The 24750-nt window shown below is 42.7% G+C and overlaps 3 protein-coding genes across 3 annotated transcripts in view; 1 reads left to right on the top strand and 2 right to left on the bottom strand.

Annotated features, from left to right (window-relative positions):
* The window catches only part of nol8 (nucleolar protein 8), a gene marked incomplete at its 5' end in the record, with an annotated part of 13809 nt that extends 9868 nt beyond the window's left edge, over positions 1–3941 (bottom strand). Inside the window, one exon of the mRNA XM_079557075.1 lies at positions 3923–3941. Within this exon, the coding sequence (XP_079413201.1) occupies positions 3923–3941 (19 nt within the window). The remainder of the gene's footprint in view (positions 1–3922) is intronic.
* A 3692-nt stretch (positions 3942–7633) lies between these two features.
* The window catches only part of cenpp (centromere protein P), a 128731-nt gene continuing 111614 nt past the window's right edge, over positions 7634–24750 (top strand). The window contains exon 1 of the mRNA XM_079556043.1: positions 7634–7727. The gene's annotated coding sequence lies outside the window, so the exon portion shown is untranslated. The remainder of the gene's footprint in view (positions 7728–24750) is intronic.
* ogna (osteoglycin, paralog a) lies at positions 15076–24411 on the bottom strand. Its single transcript, XM_079556037.1, has 7 exons — positions 24176–24411; positions 17849–17909; positions 17617–17781; positions 17350–17552; positions 16385–16477; positions 15389–15899; positions 15076–15179 (listed from the first exon to the last, which is right to left on the bottom strand). Exons 1-6 carry the CDS (start codon positions 24305–24307, stop codon positions 15726–15728), a joined length of 828 nt encoding a protein of 275 aa, XP_079412163.1. The 5' UTR covers positions 24308–24411; the 3' UTR covers positions 15076–15179; positions 15389–15725.

The following is a 24750-nucleotide window of genomic DNA, read 5'->3' as shown; positions in this document are numbered from 1 at the left end:
CGAGATGCTGCAGGTGAAAACATAGATTTGCAATGTTGAGATTTGTGTCTAGTTTCTTCCTGAACAGTTTGGACAATTTTGAAAGTTTGGAAAAGTTTAGAATATTTTCAACATTTTGGAAAAGTTTTGAAATTTTGTAACAGTTTGGAAACATTTTTAAAATGTACTCGAACATGTCAACAACCCATCAAACCCATCAATTTAGATCTGGCTTTATCCATTATATAGATTTTGGTGGAGAAAATAAACTCAAATTTGAAAGTTTTTTTTATGAAAACAATATACTTTTCCTAGTATTCACATCAAAAATAAAGTTTCAAATTGATTCCTCTAAATATTTTTGTAGAAATGTGATTGAAAAGCATTCAATAGTATCACAGAGGATCAGGAGGCATAAACAGAAGTGAAGTATGTTACTGACTCGTGTTTCAAACCCAAACTGAAGTGTGTGAATCAGGCCTGAACAGACGTCCAGCAGAATGAGTCTCCAGGAGTTTTCCAGCTTCAGAGCCAGATGTTCAGGCTCCTGCGGGAAATGACCGACGCTAAGCACAAACGCTCTCAGTCAACAAGCTGCTCATGAGTCGCCAAATACAAGACCTACCCACTCATTTCATCATTTATATTCACCTTATTCAGGAACTCGCAATCCTCTCTCTCTCTCCTCTCCTCTCTCCTCTCCTCTCCTCTCCTCTCCTCTCCTCTCCTCTCCTCTCCTCTCCTCTCCTCTCCTCTCCTCTCCTCTCCTCTCCTCTCCTCTCCTCTCCTCTCCCCTCCCCTCCTCTCCCCTCCTCTCCTCTCTCTCTTCTCTCCCCTTCCTCTCTCTCCTCCCTGTCACCTCTCTTTCTCTCCTCTCCTCTCTCCCCTCTCCCTCCCCCTTCCTCTCTCTCTTCTCTCCCCTTCCTCTCTCTCCTCCCTGTCACCTCTCTCTCTTTCTCTCCTCTCCTCTCTCTCCTCTCCTCTCCCCTCCTCTCCTCTCTCTCTTCTCTCCCCTTCCTCTCTCTCCTCCCTGTCACCTCCTCTCTCTCTTTCTCTCCTCTCCTCTCTCTCCTCTCCTCTCCCCTCCTCTCCTCTCTCTCTTCTCTCCCCTTCCTCTCTCTCCTCCCTGTCACCTCTCTCTCTTTCTCTCCTCTCCTCTCTCCCCTCTCCCTCCCCCTTCCTCTCTCTCTTCTCTCCCCTTCCTCTCTCTCCTCCCTCCCCCCTCCTCTCCTCTCTCTCTCCTCTCCTCTCCCCTCCTCTCCTCTCCTCTCCTCTTCTCTCCTCTCCTCTCCTCTCCTCTCCTCTCCTCTCCTCTCCTCTCCTCTCCTCTCCTCTCCTCTCCTCTCCTCTCCTCTCCCCTCCCCTCCCCTCCCCTCCCCTCCTCTCCCCTCCTCTCCTCTCTCTCTCCTCCCTGTCACCTCTCTTTCTCTCCTCTCCTCTCTCCCCTCTCCCTCCCTCTTCCTCTCTCTCTTCTCTCCCCTTCCTCTCTCTCCTCCCTGTCACCTCCTCTCTCTCTTTCTCTCCTCTCCTCTCTCTCTTCTCTCCCCTTCCTCTCTCTCCTCCCTGTCACCTCTCTCTCTTTCTCTCCTCTCCTCTCTCTCCTCTCCTCTCTCCCCTCTCCCTCCCCCTTCCTCTCTCTCTTCTCTCCCCTTCCTCTCTCTCCTCCCTGTCACCTCTCTCTCTTTCTCTCCTCTCCTCTCCTCTCCTCTCCTCTCCTCTCCTCTCCTCTCCCCTCCCCTCCCCTCCCCTCCTCTCCCCTCCTCTCCTCTCTCTCTCCTCCCTGTCACCTCTCTTTCTCTCCTCTCCTCTCTCCCCTCTCCCTCCCTCTTCCTCTCTCTCTTCTCTCCCCTTCCTCTCTCTCCTCCCTGTCACCTCCTCTCTCTCTTTCTCTCCTCTCCTCTCTCTCTTCTCTCCCCTTCCTCTCTCTCCTCCCTGTCACCTCTCTCTCTTTCTCTCCTCTCCTCTCTCTCCTCTCCTCTCTCCCCTCTCCCTCCCCCTTCCTCTCTCTCTTCTCTCCCCTTCCTCTCTCTCCTCCCTGTCACCTCTCTCTCTTTCTCTCCTCTCCTCTCTCTCCTCTCCTCTCTCCCCTCTCCCTCCCTCTTCCTCTCTCTCTTCTCTCCCCTTCCTCTCTCTCCTCCCTGTCACCTCCTCTCTCTCTTTCTCTCCTCTCCTCTCTCTCTTCTCTCCCCTTCCTCTCTCTCCTCCCTGTCACCTCTCTCTCTTTCTCTCCTCTCCTCTCTCTCCTCTCCTCTCCCCTCCTCTCCTCTCTCTCTTCTCTCCCCTTCCTCTCTCTCCTCCCTGTCACCTCCTCTCTCTCTTTCTCTCCTCTCCTCTCTCTCCTCTCCTCTCCCCTCCTCTCCTCTCTCTCTTCTCTCCCCTTCCTCTCTCTCCTCCCTGTCACCTCTCTCTCTTTCTCTCCTCTCCTCTCTCCCCTCTCCCTCCCCCTTCCTCTCTCTCTTCTCTCCCCTTCCTCTCTCTCCTCCCTGTCACCTCCTCTCTCTCTTTCTCTCCTCTCCTCTCTCCTCTCTCCCTCCCCCTTCCTCTCTCTCTTCTCTCCCCTTCCTCTCTCTCCTCTCCTCTCTCTCTTTCTCTCAAACGCTCTCAGTCAACAAGCTGCTCATGAGTCGCCAAATACAAGACCTACCCACTCATTTCATCATTTATATTCACCTTATTCAGGAACTCGCAATGGGCGGCGTCAAAGTGCTGATGAGACTTGAGCTAACATTGGCTTTAGTTTATGCTTTTGACGTAATATGGAACATTTCCGACTTTACGCTTTGTAAATATCAATGCAGAGACACAACAGAAAGTACATGAAAATACCACTAAAAATCACCAGATAGAGATGCACATTACAACGCAAAAATATCACATATAATATCACAACACCAGGTGATGCAATATAAAGGTGATAGTATAAAGAGCAGGTATATTCATAGTGAACAGTTTAACAAGTTAACAAAGCGTAACGTATTACACTTACTGCACGGTGAAATGATGAGAGATACACATTAAAGGAATAGGCCACCGTTTTTACATACTAAGATATGTTCTTACCTCACTTTAGACGTGTTAATATATCCCCGTCTGGTCTTTGTCCGTGCGCTCACACATACGCAGCTTCTCCCACATGTCATATAGCTCCAAAAAAGCTAACGATAGAAGCTACCAAGCTCTTCCACGTGTTCCCTATTTAAATAAAGTTACGTGAAGTGTTTTCATGCGAAGTATATTTACCCAGAAATGTAGCATGTCGATTTTATAAGCAAATAAAAAGGGGGACTATATTGTGAGGCGTAATGATACGAGGAGTAAAACGTCCGCGCAGTAACTCCTAAAGGTTATTGCCGGAAGTGAGCGGGGAAGTCTTTAGGAGTTACTACGCGGACGCTGTGCTCCTCGTATCATTACGCCTCATAATATAGTCCCCCTTTTTATTTGCTTATAAAATCGACATGCTACATTTCTGGGTAAATATACTTCGCATGAAAACACTTCACGTAACTTTATTTAAATAGGGAACACGTGGAAGAGCTTGGTAGCTTCTATCGTGAGCTTTTTTGGAGCTATGTGACATGTGGGAGAGGCTGCGTATGTGCTCCGTTTGCGTGACAGAGCGCACGGACAAAGACCAGACGGGGATCTATTAACTCGACTAAAGTGAGCTAAGAACATATCTTAGTATGTAAAAACGGTGGCCTATTCCTTTAAGTGCACAGTATACATGTCCCAAAAACAACGAGGCTGCAGGAGATGACAGAGATGAAAAGAGATGTCCTGCCTTCACAGACAGAGAGCACGGAGCATGGAGGCTCTGTGTCGGGTCCTTTTTATGAAGTGAGTGAGATCAGGTTAGAAATAGGGATGCACCGATACCACTTTTTCTTAAACCGATACGACTACGAGTACTTTGATTTAAGTACTTGCTGATGCCAAATACCGATACGAATACAAGGCATTTTCGCATAGTTAGTTATTAGTTAATTTACTCATTTGCATGTAGGCTACACTTTAAAGAGCAGTTATATTAGAATTGTACAGATGCCATTTTATTTATTTATCTTTTCTCATTCAATGTAATTTTAAATTTTTATTGCACTGTCAGACCGAACAGCTCATGTCCAAAAGCTCCTCAATGCTTGTGCTTTATTCATTTATGTATTTTTATTTAACAATACTATTGAGATGTTACTTATTACTGCAGCTAAATGGTCTCTTCTCGCCTTTACTTCAGCTCCGTGTGGATTTTCTTGTGTGTTTATAGTAACTTGGCCAGTTGCCTACAGCATTTTGATTGTTTTGCAGCAGCTAATTTTTGCTCAATATGGACACGCAGTATCTATTAGATGCTGGGTTAGTTTTTCAGATGAATAAGCCCCTGGGCATTAAAACGGCGTAAGAATCGGCAGAACTGTTAGCCGCGAGTTAGCGGCTAGTTTGGCAACGTTAGCCTGTATCTTGTAAACAATGCAGACTCCACGCTGCAGCGCTAACAACATTTAGTTCGCATAAGTGATTTAATGCCGTATTTCAGTGAGATTTAAAAATGGAAGTTTTCAGAGTAAAATCCATTGGAAATGCCTTATTTCCATTATATTCAATAGAAAAAAACAGTGATTTTAATCATTTGTCAACAATGGGAATGAGGTCCAAGCTGATGAAATTCGGTAAAAATGTTCAAATTCACTCCTTTTCTTCCAAATGAAATGCAGACATTGTAAAAAGTGAAGTTTTAAACGGCTCTGGAAGAGCAAAGAAAAACATGTGTTTATAATGGAAGTCAATGGGCCTGTTCCAGCCGCTGCCATTTCACATAAAGAATCGTCCACTACAGAAAAAACTATAAATGCATCAAATCCATTTCAATTCTCATCTGTGACATAAGCTCTGGAAACAGACAAGGCCTCAGCTCTACATTTTATTACAATCCCACTTTTGTGTTTTTGTGTAACAATTTTTTTTCAGTTTTAAGTTTTGAAACTGGGATTTTAAGGGTTGAAATCCAGAACATTATGACATGTTTGGTACTTTTGGAAAGGTTTCAAGTAGTTCATCTGGTTTTGGTTTATGCAAAAAGAAGTGGAAAAAAATATTGAAAAATGTAGATTTTATAACTGTTTTAAGTGTGTACATTTTTGTACAATAGGATGGGGAAATCTACAGAAAAATTAAATTTTTGCTCATCTTTGACACGTCCAAGGCTAATTCACTGAAGTCCCAGCTCTGTAATATTCATTACTATAAAGATAATGAGGCTTTTCTGTTGTTTTGTAACACAAACTTCAAAGTTTCTGTTTTCAAACTGGCAAACAAAGGGTTAAAATCCCCAAATAAAAAACATGTTTGGTAGTTTTGAGAAGGTGAGAAGTGATTCTTGAGATTCATGATTTTTTTTTTTTTTTTAAAGATTTTTCGAAAGGCCCGTCATTAATGCACGTTAGAATTCGACTGAATGAGCGCCGTGGGGTCAGCTCACTGCAGCTGTGTTTCTTGCTACAGGAGCATGGTGGCAGAGCAGCGGAGAGGGTGGGCGGAGTCTCACGGAGTACTCACACTTAGGGCTGCACAATATATCGCGAAAAATATCGTATCGCGATATTAGCTGATTCAATATCCGTATCGTGAGAAGCCACAATATATCGCAACATCACCATAGCCTTCATCTGACTAAGATCGACCCATTTTTTTTGCAAACTCAAACTCATGCATTGAAGTCATGTGTAGAAGTTCAGTTTTAGTTTTTACATTTACTAGCTTTGTTAAATTCTACCCTTGTTTTGGTCCTGATAGGGTGCTTTTTAAGTCTTCTTTTGACACAATTTGCTGAAAAAAATTGTGTTTAGTGAAATATCGCAATAATATCGTTATCGCGATATTGCACAGCAGTATTGCATATCGCAAGTCACTTCAATATCGTGCAGCCCTACTCACACTGCCTTTGTTGATGGGACTCTTGGGGCTCACATCATTCAGTGTCCTCTGCCTCTCCAGGACAGGGACAACTGCGCGCCCTGCACTTTTGTACGCACATATCTGACTGTCTGGGCAGTAGAGTTTTTTACCTTGGGCTAATATTTCATTATAAAAACAGAGATATCTAAGTTTTACAGACAGAGTAAAAAAAACCAAAAAAACATTTAGGACAGAAATGAGCATGGGAAAGCGTCTCTCTTGCACATAAGCAGCTGAGAGCAGCAGCTCTGTGTCTTGGCGAGTTGTTGCCTTCTATAGGCCAGACCTCCACAGTTGTTTAAACCACAAATACCCTGGTTCTACACCGCGTTCCAAATTATTGTGCAAATGACATTTACCTCTGATTTTCTAAATTGTAAACTCAAATGACAGTCAGCATAATTTCCAAGGATCATTTAAATGTGGTTGAGAAAATCTCCCAGTGATAGCAGTTTTTAGAAATAAATATAGTAAAAAAAAACCTCAAAACCTACTGTTCTAAATTATTATGCAACTCATCGTTTCAATACATTGTGACACTTCTGAGTTTTTGGAGAGTTTCTGCATGGATTTCTTTTCAGGATGTCAGAAAAGTCTCCCAGAGCTGGAGAAAGCTGCCTCCCAACCTCATGATTTGTTTGTTGATGCTCCAAAGGTTCGCAATAGGGTTGAGGTCAGGGGAAGAGGGGGTCCACATCATGAGTTTCTCTCCTTTTATGCCCATAGCAGCCAGTGATGCAGAGGTATTCTTTACAGCAGGACATGGTGGCATGAAGATGAGGTCATTTTCACACCTTGAGGGATCCTAAAGGGGTGGACCAGCTTTCACCATGATTTTGGCCTAAAACATGACTCCGCCCCCTCTCCTGCAGCCGTTTCTGTTCATCAGCTTCAATTAACAGTTTAGGGGAGGCCGGATAGAAGGTTTATGCACGACTGCAGCCTCTGGAGGGTCCTACACCTTGATGTTCGGGAGACTCCAGAGGCACCAGCAGCTTCAAATACCTTACAATATGATTCCCCTTTTTATCCGCTTAGAAAACTTCACGTAACCATATTTAAATAGGGAAACGCGGAAGAGCTTGGTAGCTTCTATCTTCACCTCGCTATAGAGCTATAGTGGAGAGGGGGAGAGGCTAAATGCTAACGCCGTTTGTGCTGTGTTTACGTGACTGAGGGCACACATGAAGACCAGAGGTACAAAAAAAGTCATCTAAGCTTAGGTAAGAACATATCTTAGTATGTAAAAACGGTGGCCTGTACCTTTTAAGGTGGGCGGTAAGAGTTTAAACTGTTTATGTTGAATTCTGCTTGAGCCCTGATGGTACTGAACTTTATTTGATCCCAAAAATATGAATACGTTTGGTGGTGGGGGCTTTCCAAATGACCGGCCCAAACGCCAATGACCTCTGGAAAACCTGGTCCAGTAAAAGATGTTAATTGAATAGCCCTGCCCTTCATCTGACTGAGATTGACACACTTTTTACAAACACGGCCTCACCTCGCCTGTATTGCATACATCGTAGGTTTTTATCAGTTTTTAGGTTACTTCTCCATTATTGCATCGTCATCTTACCCGCTCTGTGACCAACCTGAGGTGTTGCAAACTTATTTCCTTTTACGTTTCCATTTCCATTTATATTTATTCCCAGCCTATGCTAAATCAGTAAATGAAAAATAAATATGTGTCGCTCAGAGTGGAGGAGACTCAGGACCTGTTGCTGTTCTTCCGGACGCTGAGGACCTTCTGCGACCGATGTGACGAGCGCCGCAGGACCTTCACTCACTTCCAGGTAACACTCACCTGAGACACGCCCATGTGCTCCCTCTCTTCATGCTGAATGCTGAGATGTTGTTCATTCGTCTGTTTGATTGTGAAAGTAGTTGTGGAAACATGTGTCAATGAGTCTTGTGGCAGTATTTCAAGAGTAGACGGTAATCTCAGTTTGGTTTTGCCAGATTAATGTTTATTTGCAATGTAATGGTTTGCACAAAGCGTCACGTTGAGCTGATTACTTAAAGGATCTGTATCCTGCTATTTTAGCCATTCCAAAGTAAACTATAGGCATTTATATGATATATTGTACCACTCTACCACTATGGAGGACTAATTTTTGTGAGAAATATAAGTTTTTTCTGGGGGTATTTTCCCAACCCGGAAGACAAGACTCTTGGATTCAGTTAACTCCACCCCCTCTCTCCGAGTTGATGCTGTTCATGTAGTAGGAGTATACATTTCACAGCAATACGTGAAGCTGTGTTTCATGTCATCTCTTAAGGAGATGACATGAAACACAGCTTCATGAACATACACGCTAACACATGTTTTGATGGCCTCACTGCTCTGGCCTCTCCTTCAGGTGTTTTTATTATGGGACTCGCGCTGGTTAATCCACTTTCAGGCCCTAAGGCATTGCATTACAGACGTCGGACACTTCCTGTATAGATCAGCGGAGTATTCCCCGATCACGGCCAGCGAAGGAGGAAGTGCAGTTTCTGTATTACATCCACAAAGCAGCAGGTGCATGTTGGCTACTCGGCTGGGCGGCATGGAAGTTTATTTGACGCTGGTCGCGGCAGTTTCTCATGGCACTGACCGTCCCCCGTGCCACACTTGCTTCCCCCCATGGTCCCCTGATTTAAAATTTCAAACCACCAAGTGTAGGCGGAGTTTGGTCTCTAGTGCCACCTTATAGTGACCGTGTGTAATCTATATTTAACATATTTAATAGACTAATTAGATGAGCAGGTAACGAGGAGGGGATTTCTGGTCCAATCAGAAGGGGATTGTTTACTTCTTAAAATAATCTCTCTCTTTGCTTATTTTTCAATTTTACAGACTTCTGTTTAGGGATGTTAACCGATGACCGTTTGACCGGTGGTTAACCGTGTCATTGTTAACTGATCAAAGCTGTCTGTTGTTGGTGAAAAAAAGTCTCTAAATTACACTATTATAGACAATGGACTAAATGCTACTACAGTAAGATCTTTTCATGTGAAGAACAAATTATCCCTCAGACCCTTCCTCACAATACATTTTTCATAACTCGCCTGTTTGTCCATAATAAACCGATAAAAACATTTGCCGTGAGGTCACAGCGTTTGGGTTCACGGGCACGGCGTGCGCACATGAGGTTTGCGAACAGTAAAGAGGCTACAGTACAGTAGTGTGTGGGACCATTTCACCAAAAAGAATGACACAGATGTACATCTACATTTCAGGAAGGATCATCAATGGTAACAGATAAGGTGATGATCAGATCATCATCTTTCTTTATTATTGTTAACACTACCTCAAACTAAAGCGACGTCTCATCAGAGCTGTCATTTTCTTTAATGAGCCGCGGCAATGTTTCAAATGAGCTTCTAAGTTCTAACGCTAGACAAGCGCCTTTGTTTACAACGCGATCACCTTGAATATCTGAGATTATCTACTGTTTCTGTGCGGCCCGGTGGCAAATGCATCACGGACCGGTGGTTGGGGACTGCTGCTTGGGAATTTAAAAAAAGTGACGTGATGGAAGGGGGCGCCGGGGCAGTTGCGAAATTGCAGGTGCGACCTCAAATGGCTGTTATTTCAAATAGCGTAGCATATTTTAAAATATGCGGTTAACCGGTTTCAACCGGCTAATGAGGCTTGGCAGTTTTCACCATCTCTACTTATATTTGAGCGTCTGTGTGCTGCTTTATAAAGGCTTTTCTGCCATTTACTATTCATGATGTTTCTTATTCTGTTCTCTTGACTTTAGTCCCGTCCTGTCCGTTCCCATAGTAGAGCATGTGAGTGCAGCGCTGTGTCCCGCGCTCCGTGTGGTTCCGAGGGCCTACAGATCCCACTGCTCCTGTTCAAAGTGCTTACGGTGTGTTTCTGTGCCATTAGAGTGTCTGCTGCGGCCATCAGCTGCTCCAGCAGAATGATGGCACACACTCCACACGCTTCTGAGGCGATCTGCAGCTCTGGCTTTTATTGAAGTTGGCGCGAAAATGCGGCAGTGCAACAATGGCCAAATGGCAACGAGGCGCATACTTCAGTCCACTGATGATAGGAGTGGAAACTACATTCTTACAGAAGCATTTTTCAACATTTTTCATCTTTAAGTCTTTTACTCAACACTTTGGAAGGAAATTATTCATACAGAATAGTAACACTGTATTTAAAAAGTTAGCAAAGTGAGTGATTGAAGATTTTTTTTTATTACCTTTCCAAATAACAGCACATATATGGGACGCAGGATAATTACAATATGTGCCCAGTCGTGGAATCCAGGGTCACAACTCGGTTTTGGGGTATTTTGAGATGGACATAGATTCAGAAAGTGTAGTCTCCAAGCTTTCCAATGATAAGCAGAGAAATCGGCTTCTAAAATTTGCAGAGTTTTCCCCTCTCTGCTGCTGCTATGTGTGATAATAGGGCTCATTTACTTCTCATTTAGATAAGCCATACATTAGAAAAGGTAAAAAGCAAGAAAAATGTGCCATACAAAAAAAGAAAGGTTTTATATTAGAATTGTGCTGATGCCATTTATTTATTTATTTTATTTTCATTCAATATAATTTTTCATTTTTATTGCACTGTCCATCATAGACAGAAAAGCCCATGTCCAAAAGCTCCCCAATGCCTGTGCTTTATTCATTTATGTATTTTTATTTAAAGGATCTATATCATGCTATTTTAGCCATTCCAAAGTTAAGTATAGGCATTTATATGAATGATTGTACCTCTACCACTATTGAGCACTTGTGATAAATATAAGTGTTTTCTGGAGGTATTTTTCAAACCCGGAAGACGCAACGCTTCGATTCAGTTAACTCCGCCCCCTCTCTCCGCACAGACTTTACCGTAATATAAATAAACAGCAATAAGTGAAGATACTTCACGATGCAGTTATAAGGAGTTGACATCTGCAACACAGCTTCATAAATGGCTAACACACAAGCTAATATGCTAATACACACGCTAACCCACGTTTGGACTGACTCACCGCTCTGGTCCATCGCTGTTTACATTATGGGACTCGCGTTGGTTATAAAAGATAATCCACTTTGATTCAGGCGAAAGTTCACCAAACATCCATCAGAGACAGTCACAGAAAAACAACCAGAATAAGTTGCAACGAGCTCCATCTTCAGCTGCAGCGCAAACATGACTGATCTGTTCAGACGCTCAGGGTGTGTGTTTGTTTTGGCCACAGCTGACCTGGAAGCACCTCGGGCACATCCTTTTTTTTTTTTTTTTTTTTTTTTTTTGCTCTTTGCATCTCTCTTACGACAGAAATAATGAAAAGGGTGGTTTACAAATTAAAATCAGGCCGTAAGCATAGAATTAAGACATTACATTACAGACGTCGAGCACTTCCGTTCCGCTGTGACGACACAACTGAACACTCAGTCGTTCACCAGGAGAGGGCGGAGCCTCAGAGAGCAGGAGGGCGGAGCCTCAGAGAGCAGGAGGGCGGAGCCTCAGAGAGCAGGATTCAGGAGGATTACTGAGAGCTGCGTGAATGAAGCCACAAACCACTCTGGAGGTGTTTTTGATAAGGAAATAGCATAACAACATGGCTAAAAGCAACAAAAAGTCGATTTTGCATGATATAGGACCTTTAACAATAGTATTGAGATGTTACTTAAATTTTTCTTAAATCTTTTCTTCAGCTCCGTGTAGATTTTCTCGTGTGTTTGTAGCAACTTAGCGAGTAGCTACAGCTACAGCTTGTTCTGCTGCAGCTCATTTTCGCTCAATATAAACATGCTGTATGTCTTTAATTTGGATTTTCTGAGGACTTTTTAGTCGCTGGGTTAGTTTTTCAGATGAATAAACCCCTGGGCATAAAACGGTGTCAGAATGGCCAAAACTGCTAGCTGTGAGTTAGCAACGTTAGCCTGTATCGTGTAAACACTGCAGACTCCACGCTGCAGCACTAACAACATTAAGCTCTGGTTAAATCCAGCACAGACTCAGATTTAGAGGGCGCAGTCTGTAATAAAGTCAGCTCTATGTGGATTATTGTATTTCCACTAAAGAATTCTCCAGTTTGTTGCTTCTTCTCTCCTCAGCTGAGAGCTGCGCCTCGTAGGTGCGCTGGCCGCACGTCAAATGGTATCGGTTTCTGGTATCGGGACCACATGAATGAGTGCGAGTATGAGTACAAGCATGTGATATCGGCCCGATACTGGTATCGGTATCGTGCATCCCTTGCCACAAGCCAAAAAAAGCAAACATAATCGGGAAACATAATGGTCAGCAGGGCGCTGTGCAGTATTCCAGTGTAGGAGTAGGAGAGGTGTGGTTTACGATCGTCTATAGCCGTTTATTGGGCTGAATGTCTATCATGCGTCTGCAGTAGCCACAGCCAATCGTATCATCGTATCCGATGGCGTGTGACGTAGCCACTGTAAACTTTCGAGCTAAACTATTTAGAACACGGCCTAAAGCTTGATCGAAAAATAGCGTCGCGTCTGCTGCTGTTATGTTTGATCCGTAAATAAACTACAAGCTTCCGTATATCGAGCAGTCAGACAAAGTCAGGCCCTACTGCACGCTCCGAAATCTCCCAAATCAACCCTGTTTGAACCTAAACGTTTACACTTTTATATATACCAATACTGCTAGCTTAAACATGGAGAGGCTTCTTCGTGATCTCAACTGAACGAAAAAATACGAAAATCAAACCAATTTAAAAAGGAAAAAAAACGTCTTGGTCAATTTGTCTCAACCGACTTGTGTCCCCCGTTCTGGTGATGGGTCAAATATCAACAATGACGGATAAACAATACATTTTTAGTTCAATATTTATCGTCAGGACATATATTCGGAATTTCCCCATTTTTTTCTTAATAAGTTCATGTTCATTGTGGGATATTTTAAGATAGAAGTACTTCGGATAGAGCTTAACTGTAATTTTTCAGCTTTAGAGTGTGTTATGGCACATTTAGTTAGTTAAATTAGTGACCACACTGGCGTCCTGTTCTTGGGTCCCCTGCTGGGCCTTTGACTAAACCAGGTAGAGAGACCGGCCTTTCCTGGACCCCAGACGAGGCCCTCGCACCTTTAGACAAAGGTCCCAAATGGCCCATCTCCCCAACAGCACAAAGATCTCCTTCTGCCCCCGAACGCCACCATGATTTCATTCCCATGCAAAGTGCCTTTTGGTGGCTGCATTAACATCTCCAACTGTATTACCATTTCTCTGTGTTTCTGGGCCTCCCTTTGTTGTGTATGACCCCTGTCCTGCTGCTCTGTCTGTGGCACTCACCTATAAAGGTAATGCCAGGGCTGAGCAGGGCAGAGCTTATCATGACCCCGCGTTATGGGTAACCCTCTCCGCAAATGCATTTGTGTAATAAACTTCACATGTTGACTAGACAAACATCTCTTAAGCTTTATTAAGCAAGAAAATCCACAACAAGTGTTTGTTGCATTACAAGGTCTTCAATAGTGTTGTTTTTCTACACTATTGAACACAATAGATTTCATTATTGGGACAGGGACACACTTCCATAGTTTCCTGTGGTGCTGTCCTTTTGACAAGGCAAATTTTAAAAGGGATATATATATTCTTTCACTCTGCCCTCAATAGGGCTGGGTGCCGTTAAATGATACCAGTCTAGTATTTTTCTGCCAAATGTTTGCCCCATTTCCCCAATTTTATATGATTTTTTCCCTATTTTTGTTCCTAATTTTCCAAACCAATATTTTTTCCACAATTGTTTCTTATATTTTCCAAAACTTCTCCCAATTTTACCCCATTTTTCACATATTTCTTGACTATGGAGATGAACCCAATATTGTGAATTTGCAGATCTTCCAGACACTATTGTTCTGTTTTGTGGTTCTAGACAAATATTTTAGTATAGGTATCGAAAAAAATGTAGCTGGACCCAGCCCTAGTCCTCAACCTTTGTCGCCCTAAACACAAACCAGTAACGTTGGATATTTATAAAAAGTTTATTACAATAACATTAAGACGCAGTCCTCTGTCACTCTAGATTCACAGAGTTATAACATTCTTACAGGTCAGATACATGGGCTCACAGTGTCTCCTCCCGAGGAGATAAATTAAACACAATATGACTTTATTTACACTTCTATAGACACTTCAGACAGGTCTCATCCTGCCTGTGTTTCAGAGATTAAAAATATTCCCGTTTCACTAAATACAAATACTGTAAACCCCAAAAGTCAGTCCTGGACACGACTGGACAGAAGAGGCACGAAGTAAAAGGTTGACCGGAGTCAGAGGAGCAAAGAGGAAACCCAAACTAGGACTAAACCCAAACTAGGACTAAACCCAAACTAGGACTAAACCCAAACCAGGACTAAACCCAAACTAGGACTTAACCCAAACTAGGATTAAACCCAAACTAGAACTTAACCCAAACCAGGACTAAACCCAAACTAGGACTAAACCCGAACTAGGACAAAACCAAAACCAGGACTTAACCCAAACTAGGATTAAACCCAAACCAGGACTAAACCCAAACTAGGACTAAACCCAAACCAGGACTAAACCCAAACTAGGACTAAACCCAAACTAGGACTTAACCCAAACTAGGACTAAACCCAAACTAGGACTAAACCCAAACTAGGACTAAACCCAAACTAGGACTAAACCCAAATTAGGACTTAACCCGAACTAGGACTTAACCCAAACTAGAACTTAACCCAAACTAGGACTAAACCCAAACTAGGACTAAACCCAAACCAGGACTTAACCCAAACTAGAACTTAACCCAAACTAGGACTAAACCCAAAGTAGGACTAAACCCAAACTAGGACTAAACCCAAACTAGAACTTAACCCAAACTAGGACTAAACCCAAAGTGGGACTAAACCCAAACTAGGACTAAACCCAAACTAGAACTTAACCCAAACTAGGACTAAACCCAAACTAGAACTTAACCCAAACTAGGACTAAACCCAAAGTGGGACTTAACCCAAACTAGGACTAAACCCAAACTAGGACTTAACCCAAACTAGGACTTAACCCAAACTAGGACTTAACCCAAACTAGAACTTAGCTCAAACCAGGACTAAACCCAAACTAGGACAAAACCCAAGCCAGAAATAAACCCAGATTAAGATTTAACCCAAACCAGGATTTAACCCAAACTAGGACTAAACCCAAACCAGGACTAAACCAGGACTTAACTGAAACCCGAACTAAACCCAAACCCGGAATAAACCCAGACTTAACCTAAACTAGGACTTAACCTAAACCAGGACTTAACTCAAACTAGGGCTTTACCTAAACCAGGACTTAACCAAAACCAGAACTAAACCAAAACCAGGAATTAACCTAGATTAAGACTTAGCCTAAACTAGGGCTTAACCCAAACCCGTTCTAAACCCATACTAGGACTAAACCCAAACCAGGACTAAACCACGACTTAACTGAAACCCAAACTAAACCCAAACCCGGAATAAACCCATACTTAACCTAAACTAGGACTTAACCCAAACCAGGACTAAACTCTAACAGGACCATCTTGAGACAGTGAAGGATGGGTCAAATGCAGACGTTTCCTACAGGGACAATGAACCTTAACTCATCAGCCTCATCAGTTTGAAACAAAAGAATAAAGAAAAGTACATGTTGATCCTCCTCTGACCCATGGGTCACAGTCCAGTTGGTAGATCGGTGTCCGTGGTGGCCTTTTACTCTTCATAGTTGTCGTTTAGTCCATTGAATTAGCCTTAACATGAACCTGGAGCCAGTTGAGAACATGCTGAGGTGGAGAACATCACTCCCTCAGTGAAATCAGCCGTTGTTCGCTCACTCCGGGCGCCAGGCTCAGCGGCGGTACTGTCCCACCGGCAGCACGTTGAGGCAGGTGAAGGTGTCGGGGTTCTTGGACAGCACCACAGGGTTCCCGTCCAGGCGGATCTCCGTCAGTCTGGGTCTGAGGTAATACGTGTCGTTGGAGCGACAGAAGGTGTCCACGCTCACGTCCGAGATGTTGTTGTTCTGTTGGATACAGTTACACATAAGGTTGTGTGATAATGACAAAAGTTAATAACTCATTATTTGTGGGGGCTTTCTCCATAACGAAGAAGCGATATCTTTGCACACCATCAGAAATATGTCAAAATGTGCTGTCAAACGTCTTAATTTACATCTCAAAAAGATAATTGTCCTGAACAGACTACAAGAGGGCATGAAACCACTTTTCAACTTTCCAATGTTTGTAATTTTTCAACTTTTTTCCCCTATTCACCTCAATTTTTTCAAATTTGTTCCCAATTTTTAAGAATTATTTTTTCCACCTTTTCCCCAGATTTTTCCAAAATTGTCCATTTTCAAATTTTATTAAGTCTTTTCACTTTTATTTAAATTTCTTGACATTTGCATATCTTCCAAAAAGCAATCTCAATATTATTGCCCAGTTCTAGTGCCACAGGTTTATTACAGAGCTAACGCTAACCCCGCATGCCTGTAGTTCCTCCTCTCACCTGTAGGTGCAGGGTCCTCACATTCTCAGGGATGTGAGGCACTGCCTCCAGCTGGTTGTCAGACAGGTACAGGTTGGACAGCTTTGACAGTTTCTGTTTGAATGAATAAAACACATGTTTTATCAAAGCTACTCCCCTCGAGGTGTGACTCGCAAGGACTGGTGAAGAAGAGTTTGTAAACCTCAATAGTATTTAAAAGCATGGTGGCAGGTCATGGCCAGATCAGCTATGACGGAGCAAAGTCTGTTGTTTGTACAGCAGTTTTTGCAGCTTCCCTTTTTTGAAGAACATTGTCATCTTCTTTCTGCTGAAAACTCCTGCCAAATTAACCCTGTCTTCCTGGGGCTGATTTTGAAAGAGCTAGCTACACATTTCTAACCTTGTGTTTGAATTTTTTTAATGCCTTGTATGTTGGATCCGACCGCAGCCTGCCTCCTAAAACCCACCCTGTTCTATGCACCTTACACTGGCTCTGTCGGGTTTTTGTGTCAAAGTAAAGGTTTTGTTCAATGTTTTTAAGTATCTGCACTCCTTGGGCCCATCTTATCTAAGTTGTGTCGACCGTACACTCTGCTCAGAGCCCTGTGGTCAGTTGACCAGCTCCTGTTGGCAGCCTCTAAAGCCAGGCCAAAAACCAGAGGTGATAAAGTCTTTTCTATGTGCCCCGACAGTGGAACAGTCCTCTGTCTGTCGGCTCTCAGGCTTAGCACAGTTCAAGTCTCGACTGAAAACATACCTCTTCTCCCTGGCATTGCGAGAGCAATGTATCTTGGCCTGTATTTAATTGTATGTGATTCATTGTACTGAGATAATGTTGTCTTGAAACACTTTGGTCAGCTGAAGTTGAACTTGAATTAAGGTCTAAGATGTGATGAAGGAGCAATTTTCTCAGAACAGTAGTAGCCCTTTGCTCTGGTTTAAGCAATATCTCTTTGTCTAAGTCAAACTATGCACTGTGCAGTTACCTTGAAAGCGTTGGCCTTGACTCCTCTGGTCTTGAGCCTGTTGAAGTTGGCATTGAAGGTGGTGAGTTTGGCTGGGAGCATGGGCAGTTTGACCAGTCTGTTCTCAGCCAGAGAGAGCTCCTCCAGAAGAGACAGTTTAGAGAAGGCTCCGTCCTCGATCTCTGAGATGAGGTTTCCAGTCAGATCGATCCTCTTCAGCGTCACTGACGAGGTACAGCACAGTTAGTTATGGCACATTCTGTGGCGTGGGCTTTGATCAGCACTCACGTATGTCAGCGAAGTCCTTGTTGCCGATCTTCTGGATCTTGTTGAAGCGTGCGTACAGATAGGCCGTTTCTTTGGGCAGTGCTGGGACCGTGGTCATGTCCGGACTCACCTCCTCACAGTAAACGGACCCAGTGAGACACACGCACAGCAGGCAGGTCGGCAGGTCTGTGAAAACCAGGAGAATGTCCAAACACGGCCAAAAACAGGGATAATATCTGAATCACTGACTCACCAGAGGCCTCTGCCGTCATGGGAGGAGGGGTATCTGGATCATCAGCAGCAGGCAGCGCCCTCTACAGGACACAAACACTGGTCAAAAACAATTCAGGAGAAGGATTTAAAGAGCTCCACCAGAACTGCTGTGGGAACATTGGTCCAAAGTAAATACCGACAGTGGACCACAGACCAGCATGGAATAACTGAAGCTTGTGAAGCTTTAAAATATAAACTCTGGGTTTCCTCTGCGGTTCTGTGGAGGGAGAAGCTCATACTTTACACAGATCTTAATGAACTACAATAAAATATCACCTTTATAGAAAACTACTTTTTTTGGCATGTCCTGACACTGGAGCAGAGAGTTTTTATGCCAAAAGCCTCTGACAAACGAGCCCAATCAAACCAGAGCGAGAAGAACTGAAAACCCAACCATTATGTTAAATTACTGAAAAAAATATGGGTAAAAAAGAGCCAGAAAATGAAGTAGAAGCCACATGATCACGAACGGACCAGATGGTTCTGATATACAGCGTCTAAACTAGATTTATTTCAATGCAGTTTGATGGAACATTCCATCTTTCTCCATTTGGCCGTAACGCTGCTCAAAAGAACAGAGCTGATCCATTAGAATGACAGTTTGTTGGTTTAAACGTCTTGGAATACCAGGATTTTTGTTTTCGCAAGTTTTTATGTTCCCCTTGACAGAAGCACGACAGCCCCACTCCCCGCTCCTGCAGCTCCGTTTAGGAAAGTCCTGGTTAGGTTAGTTTCACAGCAGTTTGAGTGAATCCAGGCTCAGTTAAAGATAATCATTTTAGAGCAGCTCTGTAATCTGCCCTAATTTGAGGAGATGGAATGCACAGGTTTATAAGGGGAATAAAACCTCTGTAGACTTGCCAGAAGGGCTGCAGCTAATGATTACTTTGGCAATCGATTAATCTACGGATTACCTTTTACGATTCCTTGATTCATTTCTTGGCTGTGAAAGTTGTATCAAAACTGCATATGTTTTCAATCTTTTTACCACTTAAATTTAAAATGAGGACATGTTCATTTTAGTAAATGTTTATAGGAGGCTCTCTCACTAATTCTGCTTTCTGATTGGATGAGACGCAGACAGTTATGAAATTTACAATGTACAAAACACTACATACCAAAACATAGTTTTTCATCAAAAATAAAAAAAAATATGTAATTTTTGCTCCTTTTACATCTGTGTTTACCAGAAATTGATTCATCGCTGACTAAAATAGTTGTCAGCTACTTCATTAATCCATTAATTGTCGATTAAATGTTTATTTGTTTCAGCAGAGACTAGTTGCTGTTGTTGTCAGCATTACTTTGCCAACACAGCTTTAATTTGCTAAACTCATCCTGGTGAAGAATCAAGATGCTTGGATTATTTTGGCAAAGTTAGGAATGAGCAGGGACATTGACAGTTTCTTTGATTCCAAATTGTTTAACGTTTTTGAGTCTGGCTTGCATTGTGTATGTAGGCGCATTGAGTTGCCTTGTGCATGAAATGCACGGTTTCAATAAACAGGCCTAGGGCTGGATACTGTTAAATAATTTTCCGACCTGAACCTAAACATCATGAAACAGATTCATATTATTTTAACTTATTCCTTTTCCTTCGATTTAATTTATTTTATATATATATAATATATTTGTATCATTTATTTGGTGAAACAACCAAGAAACTTCCTGTAATTACAAAAGGGCAGCAAAAAAAACATTTTCCAATTATTATTATTTTATTTTTTACCCATTTTTAAAGGGACTGTAGGGAGTTTAAAAATGTTAAAATTATGTATTTACCTCCCCCTCCATGTTCCAGCCATGTCCTAATGTGTTGAATGAGCTCAGACCTGTTCACCACAACTGCCTCTAAAATCCTGCACTGTCACTCAGAAATGTGTCCCTTCGGGTCCGAAGTGCCGTCATGCACGAGCTTAATATAGAAGGTGCAGTTACACATTTGGCCTGAGGTGGCAGTAGTGAGTTTAAAATGGCTAACTTGCATCTAGCCCCTTTAACCCTTATTTAATTTTTGTCCATATTTATCCCTAATTTTTCCCCAGTTTTTCCCAAAATTTTGACCTAATTTGTCTACTTTTTCAAAGAATTGTTCTCCAATTCCCCCCCCCCCCCACAATTTTTGGATGACCAACAGCATCGAAGCTCGGGTCTAAAGATTTAATATTATTTTCTGTACGTGCTTTCGATACTTTAATTTTCCTGATACCAGTAGTACCTAAACTTTTTCCCAATATCATACTGATATTGTTTAATGGTACCCAGCAGTGAAGAAGGAAGGGCTGTTGTCCCAAACTCTAAGAACTTAACCACTCAAACAGAGACACGGCCCTAGACTTGAATTCAGTCCCATCTACAGTCCCTGCCTCCCCAGCCGCCCACAGCTCAGGGCATGGCCTTGTTTCCAGAGCGGCACTGGTGCAGTGACTTTGAGTGACTGTGGAGACGGCAGCCAGACGCTCATTACCAGTGAAGCAGAATGTTCCACAGAGCGGCAGACGCTTCAAAATTGTCTGACTTTATGAAATACATGTGAATATCCTGCACTTCTATTGAAACCAGCTGCTGGAGTCATGTCTCTGTCAGAGCTTAACCCCGTCTATAAATCTGTATAAAACATGTGTTACAGTAAAACTCAGTGCAGGTTATCAAACACATAGGAACAAATGGCTCCGTAAAATATGTCTGTAACATGTGTAACATCTGCAGCTGTGGACCAGAGGACTGTATGGCCTAACAACAAACTTAAACCATGTAGTGACAGTGTACTACTACTATTACACCATCCTTAAGCTGTAATCTAATGAACTGTACCCCAAAAAGCACCTAGAATGTCAATAGGTTAAAACATATTGCATTTGATTCCAGGAGGCGTAACATCAACATTTCTTTGAAAATAAAGTTATTGTTTAACTTTATTTACTTCATCATTTCACCAAAAAATATCCTTCAAAACATACTCTAATGCATTTTTTTGTAATTTTTTTGCTCTTTTGCTTGTTCAATTTACTTTCAAATATCGACATTTACCCACATTCCTGTCTTTGACAAAAAAGTTACAAAACTTTAAATTATAGATAGTGATGCACGATAATGCCAATTTGAACCGATAACCGATAACCGATAATTCTGCATGTCCCGATACCGATAACCGATAATGACACCGATAATTATGTATATATATTTGCACTTTATTTTGTGACAAGAACTCACTGTAACAGTTCACAGTTCTGCCCAAAATATATTAACTCTACCAAGCCATATACAAGTGTATAAATATAAATCAAATAATGAGTTTTACTTTGGGTTTGGGTCTCCACCTTTTTCTAAAGCTCTATTTTTTTACAGTTCCATCATGAGCAGGTCTGTCTCTGTTCATCTGTGTCACATCTTATTTAAAAATAATAATAATAATATTACTACTACTACTTAATTCCTAGTATTTTTCTTTTTGTTGACATCATACTAATGAATTCTTATTTACAATGCTGGAATATAATGCTGCATTGGGCTCATTTATGCATTTGTGCTTCGTGTGGTAAAAAAAAAAAAAAACATAGCTGCGTGGCTCATTTCATCAATGTAAAACTCCTCTCGTTCATAGCGCTTTAATCGCGGGGCTATTGTGTTTATTTGATCAGAAATGCTAAGATAATACATGTGTTCAGGCCCGCTGAATGCTCACTTACGTGAGCGGGTCCGCGGTTCGCATTTCCTCGTCTTTTTCTCATTTTGTTGCGGTGCTAATGTTGAAGTGACTTCGATGTAAAAAGTCGAAAAACTCTTCCTTCGCGGAGAGCGCCTGCACAGCTGTTTTGCTGGAATACTCGTTGTGTTTTTCTGCTAAAGCCGTGCAGAAGTCGGCCGCTGAGAGCGTATATCTGCTGCTGTAAATGTGCTGTCCTGAGTCTGCAGCAGCTCCGGGCTGCAGGACGTGCGGGGCGGCACCGCCGAGAGAAAGGCAGCGAGCTGGAGCCGCAGATTCAATGTAATTTGAGTTTATAATTATCGGGCCGAATTATCGGCCGAATTATTTTTTATCGGCTTTATCGGGGATGGCGCCAAAATGCCGATAAATGCCGATAATTATCGGCGGCCGATATTATCGTGCATCCCTAATTATAGATGTATAAATCATTTGCACCTGACGGATTTCACCACAGCTCCTCTGAAAAGTCCACATGATGCAGGGCTGGCTCATATCATGATTGGACTGCTGTATTGTTGGAGGCCATGTCATTTGCATGCATATTTGTACCAGTTTTTATTGTAAACATGAGACAGAGAGACAGTGAAGCTAAACTACAGCTAATGCTCAGAGCAGGGCTTTAGGCATTTTGAATGTCAGATTGGATCGGATCCATCCGTCCATCCATTTTGTTCCGCTTTATCCGGAGTCAGCAGTCTGAGCAGAGATGCCTTGACTTCTCTCTCGACACACACTTCCTCCAGCTGTTCAGTGCGGATCCCAAGGCGACACCAGGCTGGCTGAGAGACATGGTCCCTCCAGTGTGTCCTGGGTCCTCCGCGAGGCCTCCTCCCAATACGACACGCCAGGAACACCTGTGACCATCTGAAACAGATTGCCGAGCCACCTCAGATGGCTCCTCTCAGGGTGAAGGAGCAGCGACTCTACTCTGAGCTCCTTCGGGGCGACTCAGCTCCTCACCCTCAGCCACCCTGCAAAGGAAACTCATTTCGGCCGCCTGTATCCGTGATCTTGTCCTTTCGGTCATTACCTAGATCTCATGACCGTAAGTGAGGGTAGGAGAGGAGCGTAGATCGACTCAGCTTCAGCGGCGCGGCACTGCCGACTGCGGCGATCCGTCTGTAGATCTCATGCTCCATTCGTCCCTCACTCGTGAACACAACCCCGAGATTCTTGAACCCCTCCACTTGAGGCAAGGTCTCCCAACCGACCTGAAGTGGGGAAGCACCTTTTTCTGGTGGAGAACCATGGCCTTGGATTTGGAGGTGCTGATCCTCATTCCAGCCGCTTCACACTTGGATCGGGTACAATGCTGTGCTAATGCTACCGCTAACAGCAGCAGTTTGAAACCTCGCTCTGCAGCCGCTAAAAACATACTGTCCGAGAAAAGACCCTTTTTACCTTTGCAGTGCTTTCATTGAACCTTTAGAGTGGAGAGTGATGATTGAGAGCGTTCATTTAGGTACATACGTCTCTTTATGCTGAATAATTAGCCATGTGCTCCTATGACCTTTACACTACAAGCAGAAAGCGTTGACCGGATAATGAAGAGTGAAGAGGCTTCGAATGCTGCCGTTATAGAAACATTTTGTTTAATATAAGATGCATATTTTAATATTAATATCGCTGAACATTACATTGTAATTTAAATTTCAAGCTAAATCCCCAAACTTCTTTGACACAGGCCTGTAATAGGCGTAACTTCTGTAATATAATAGCTCTACTGTTTTTTATTATTACAAAAGATTATAATGCAATAAAACATATGCGTCAGCATAAAGCGTGGATCGGATTGGAACATTCTAGTTCAAATATAGGAAGCAGATCTTTGGGATATTGTGTTTGACCAACCGCAATAATTCACAACTTTGTTTATTCATGCACAGTAGTCATGTGCTCTGGGGCTTAGTTCTTTTTACAGGAACCAAATATATATTAAACCTGGGCCAGTGCTTGAAAATGAATAATGTTGAAGTGTTGCCTTAATGTTTCTCTAAGTGAGAGTAATGCTTTCTGCTGCTTTAGTTCTGTTTGTGTTGAGATTATTTGTAGAACTATAAGTATTTTCAATTACAATAAAACCCCAGAGGAGTTGGCACTGGCTGGTTGTGAAGTAGCGTAGTTATGCCACTAGTTATATTGTTGTAGTACATTTTCTCTCTAATATTGTCATACATTTTAGGCCATACCTTGAAAATGCATGCGCTCTCTTCATAAAGACATCTCACTCATAGGAGTTGGCGATAGTGTCAGAAATGTATATCTCAATATTTTTGAGGACTTTATTGATAACAAAGCAATTTTTTTGCAAACTATCAGAAATATGCAAAAATGTGCTGGGAAACGTCTTCATTTAGTTGGCTTTGTCACTCAAACAGATGATTGTCCTGAACATGACAAAATGACCAAAGAATGAGAAATGATTTCACTCAATACCCTTTTCTTGGGAAACTACACATACAAGTATAGTTCATTTTTATGCTCTCAATATTTGCATGTCTTCCAAAGGGCCATTTCGATATTATCTTTGCCTACCTCCAGTCTCTCCTTTGTTATTGCATATTTCCACTGCATGATCAGAATAATGGAAGCTCTCACCACTGCTCGGCTGTAGGTCCTCCTCACGCTCAGTCCAGTCTCGTGGGTAAGTCCCGGCCCAGACCTGGTCCTGGCTGAACTCAGGCCTAACCACAGCAGCAGCGCCGCACAGGGCAACGCCAGGGGCTTCATGTCTCTGAGGGCACCGCCTGTCGGACTCTCCTCCGGACTCTGTGTGACAGTGAACGCTCCACGCTCCACTCTGACTCCGGCAGCTGGGAGTGTGGTTTTAAAGGCGGCTCAGCGAGTGCTTAACCCTTCGCTGACTGCACTGAGGAGATGCCGTGGAGACTGTTTTACGGTGATCAGCTCTGAGTGAGCAAAGAGCTTCATGCATTCACTCTCAAGCTGAATGTGTCTTCCCCCATGCTTTTAGTTTCATGTATTTCATTCATAAGTAACATTGAAATATATATATATATATATATATAAGAAAACTAGAGTCAAATCAAGATGTCTGGCTCTCAGTTGTACAGGAGTTGTCCATCTTCAATGAAGGTTCTTGAGTCATCTTCTGTGTTCTGTCGTTGAAGTGTTGATGGGGTGGGCCATGTCATGTATCGCATATCGCTATC

This window comes from Gobius niger, assembly GCF_951799975.1.
Source record: "Gobius niger genome assembly, chromosome: 5".
In the NCBI taxonomy this organism is placed as follows: Eukaryota; Metazoa; Chordata; class Actinopteri; order Gobiiformes; family Gobiidae; genus Gobius; species Gobius niger.
This window is presented reverse-complemented; position numbering and strand designations above follow the sequence as displayed.

Coding starts and splice junctions, on each gene's coding strand:
- ogna (XM_079556037.1), bottom strand. CDS start 24,307: ATGAAGCCCCTGGCGTTGCCCTGTGCGGCGCTGCTGCTGTGGTTAGGC. Junction 17,910..24,175: donor GGACCTACAGCCGAGCAGTG/GTGAGAGCTTCC, acceptor TGTGTCCTGTAG/AGGGCGCTGCCTGCTGCTGA. Junction 16,478..17,349: donor TCAAGGCCAACGCTTTCAAG/GTAACTGCACAG, acceptor TCATTCAAACAG/AAACTGTCAAAGCTGTCCAA.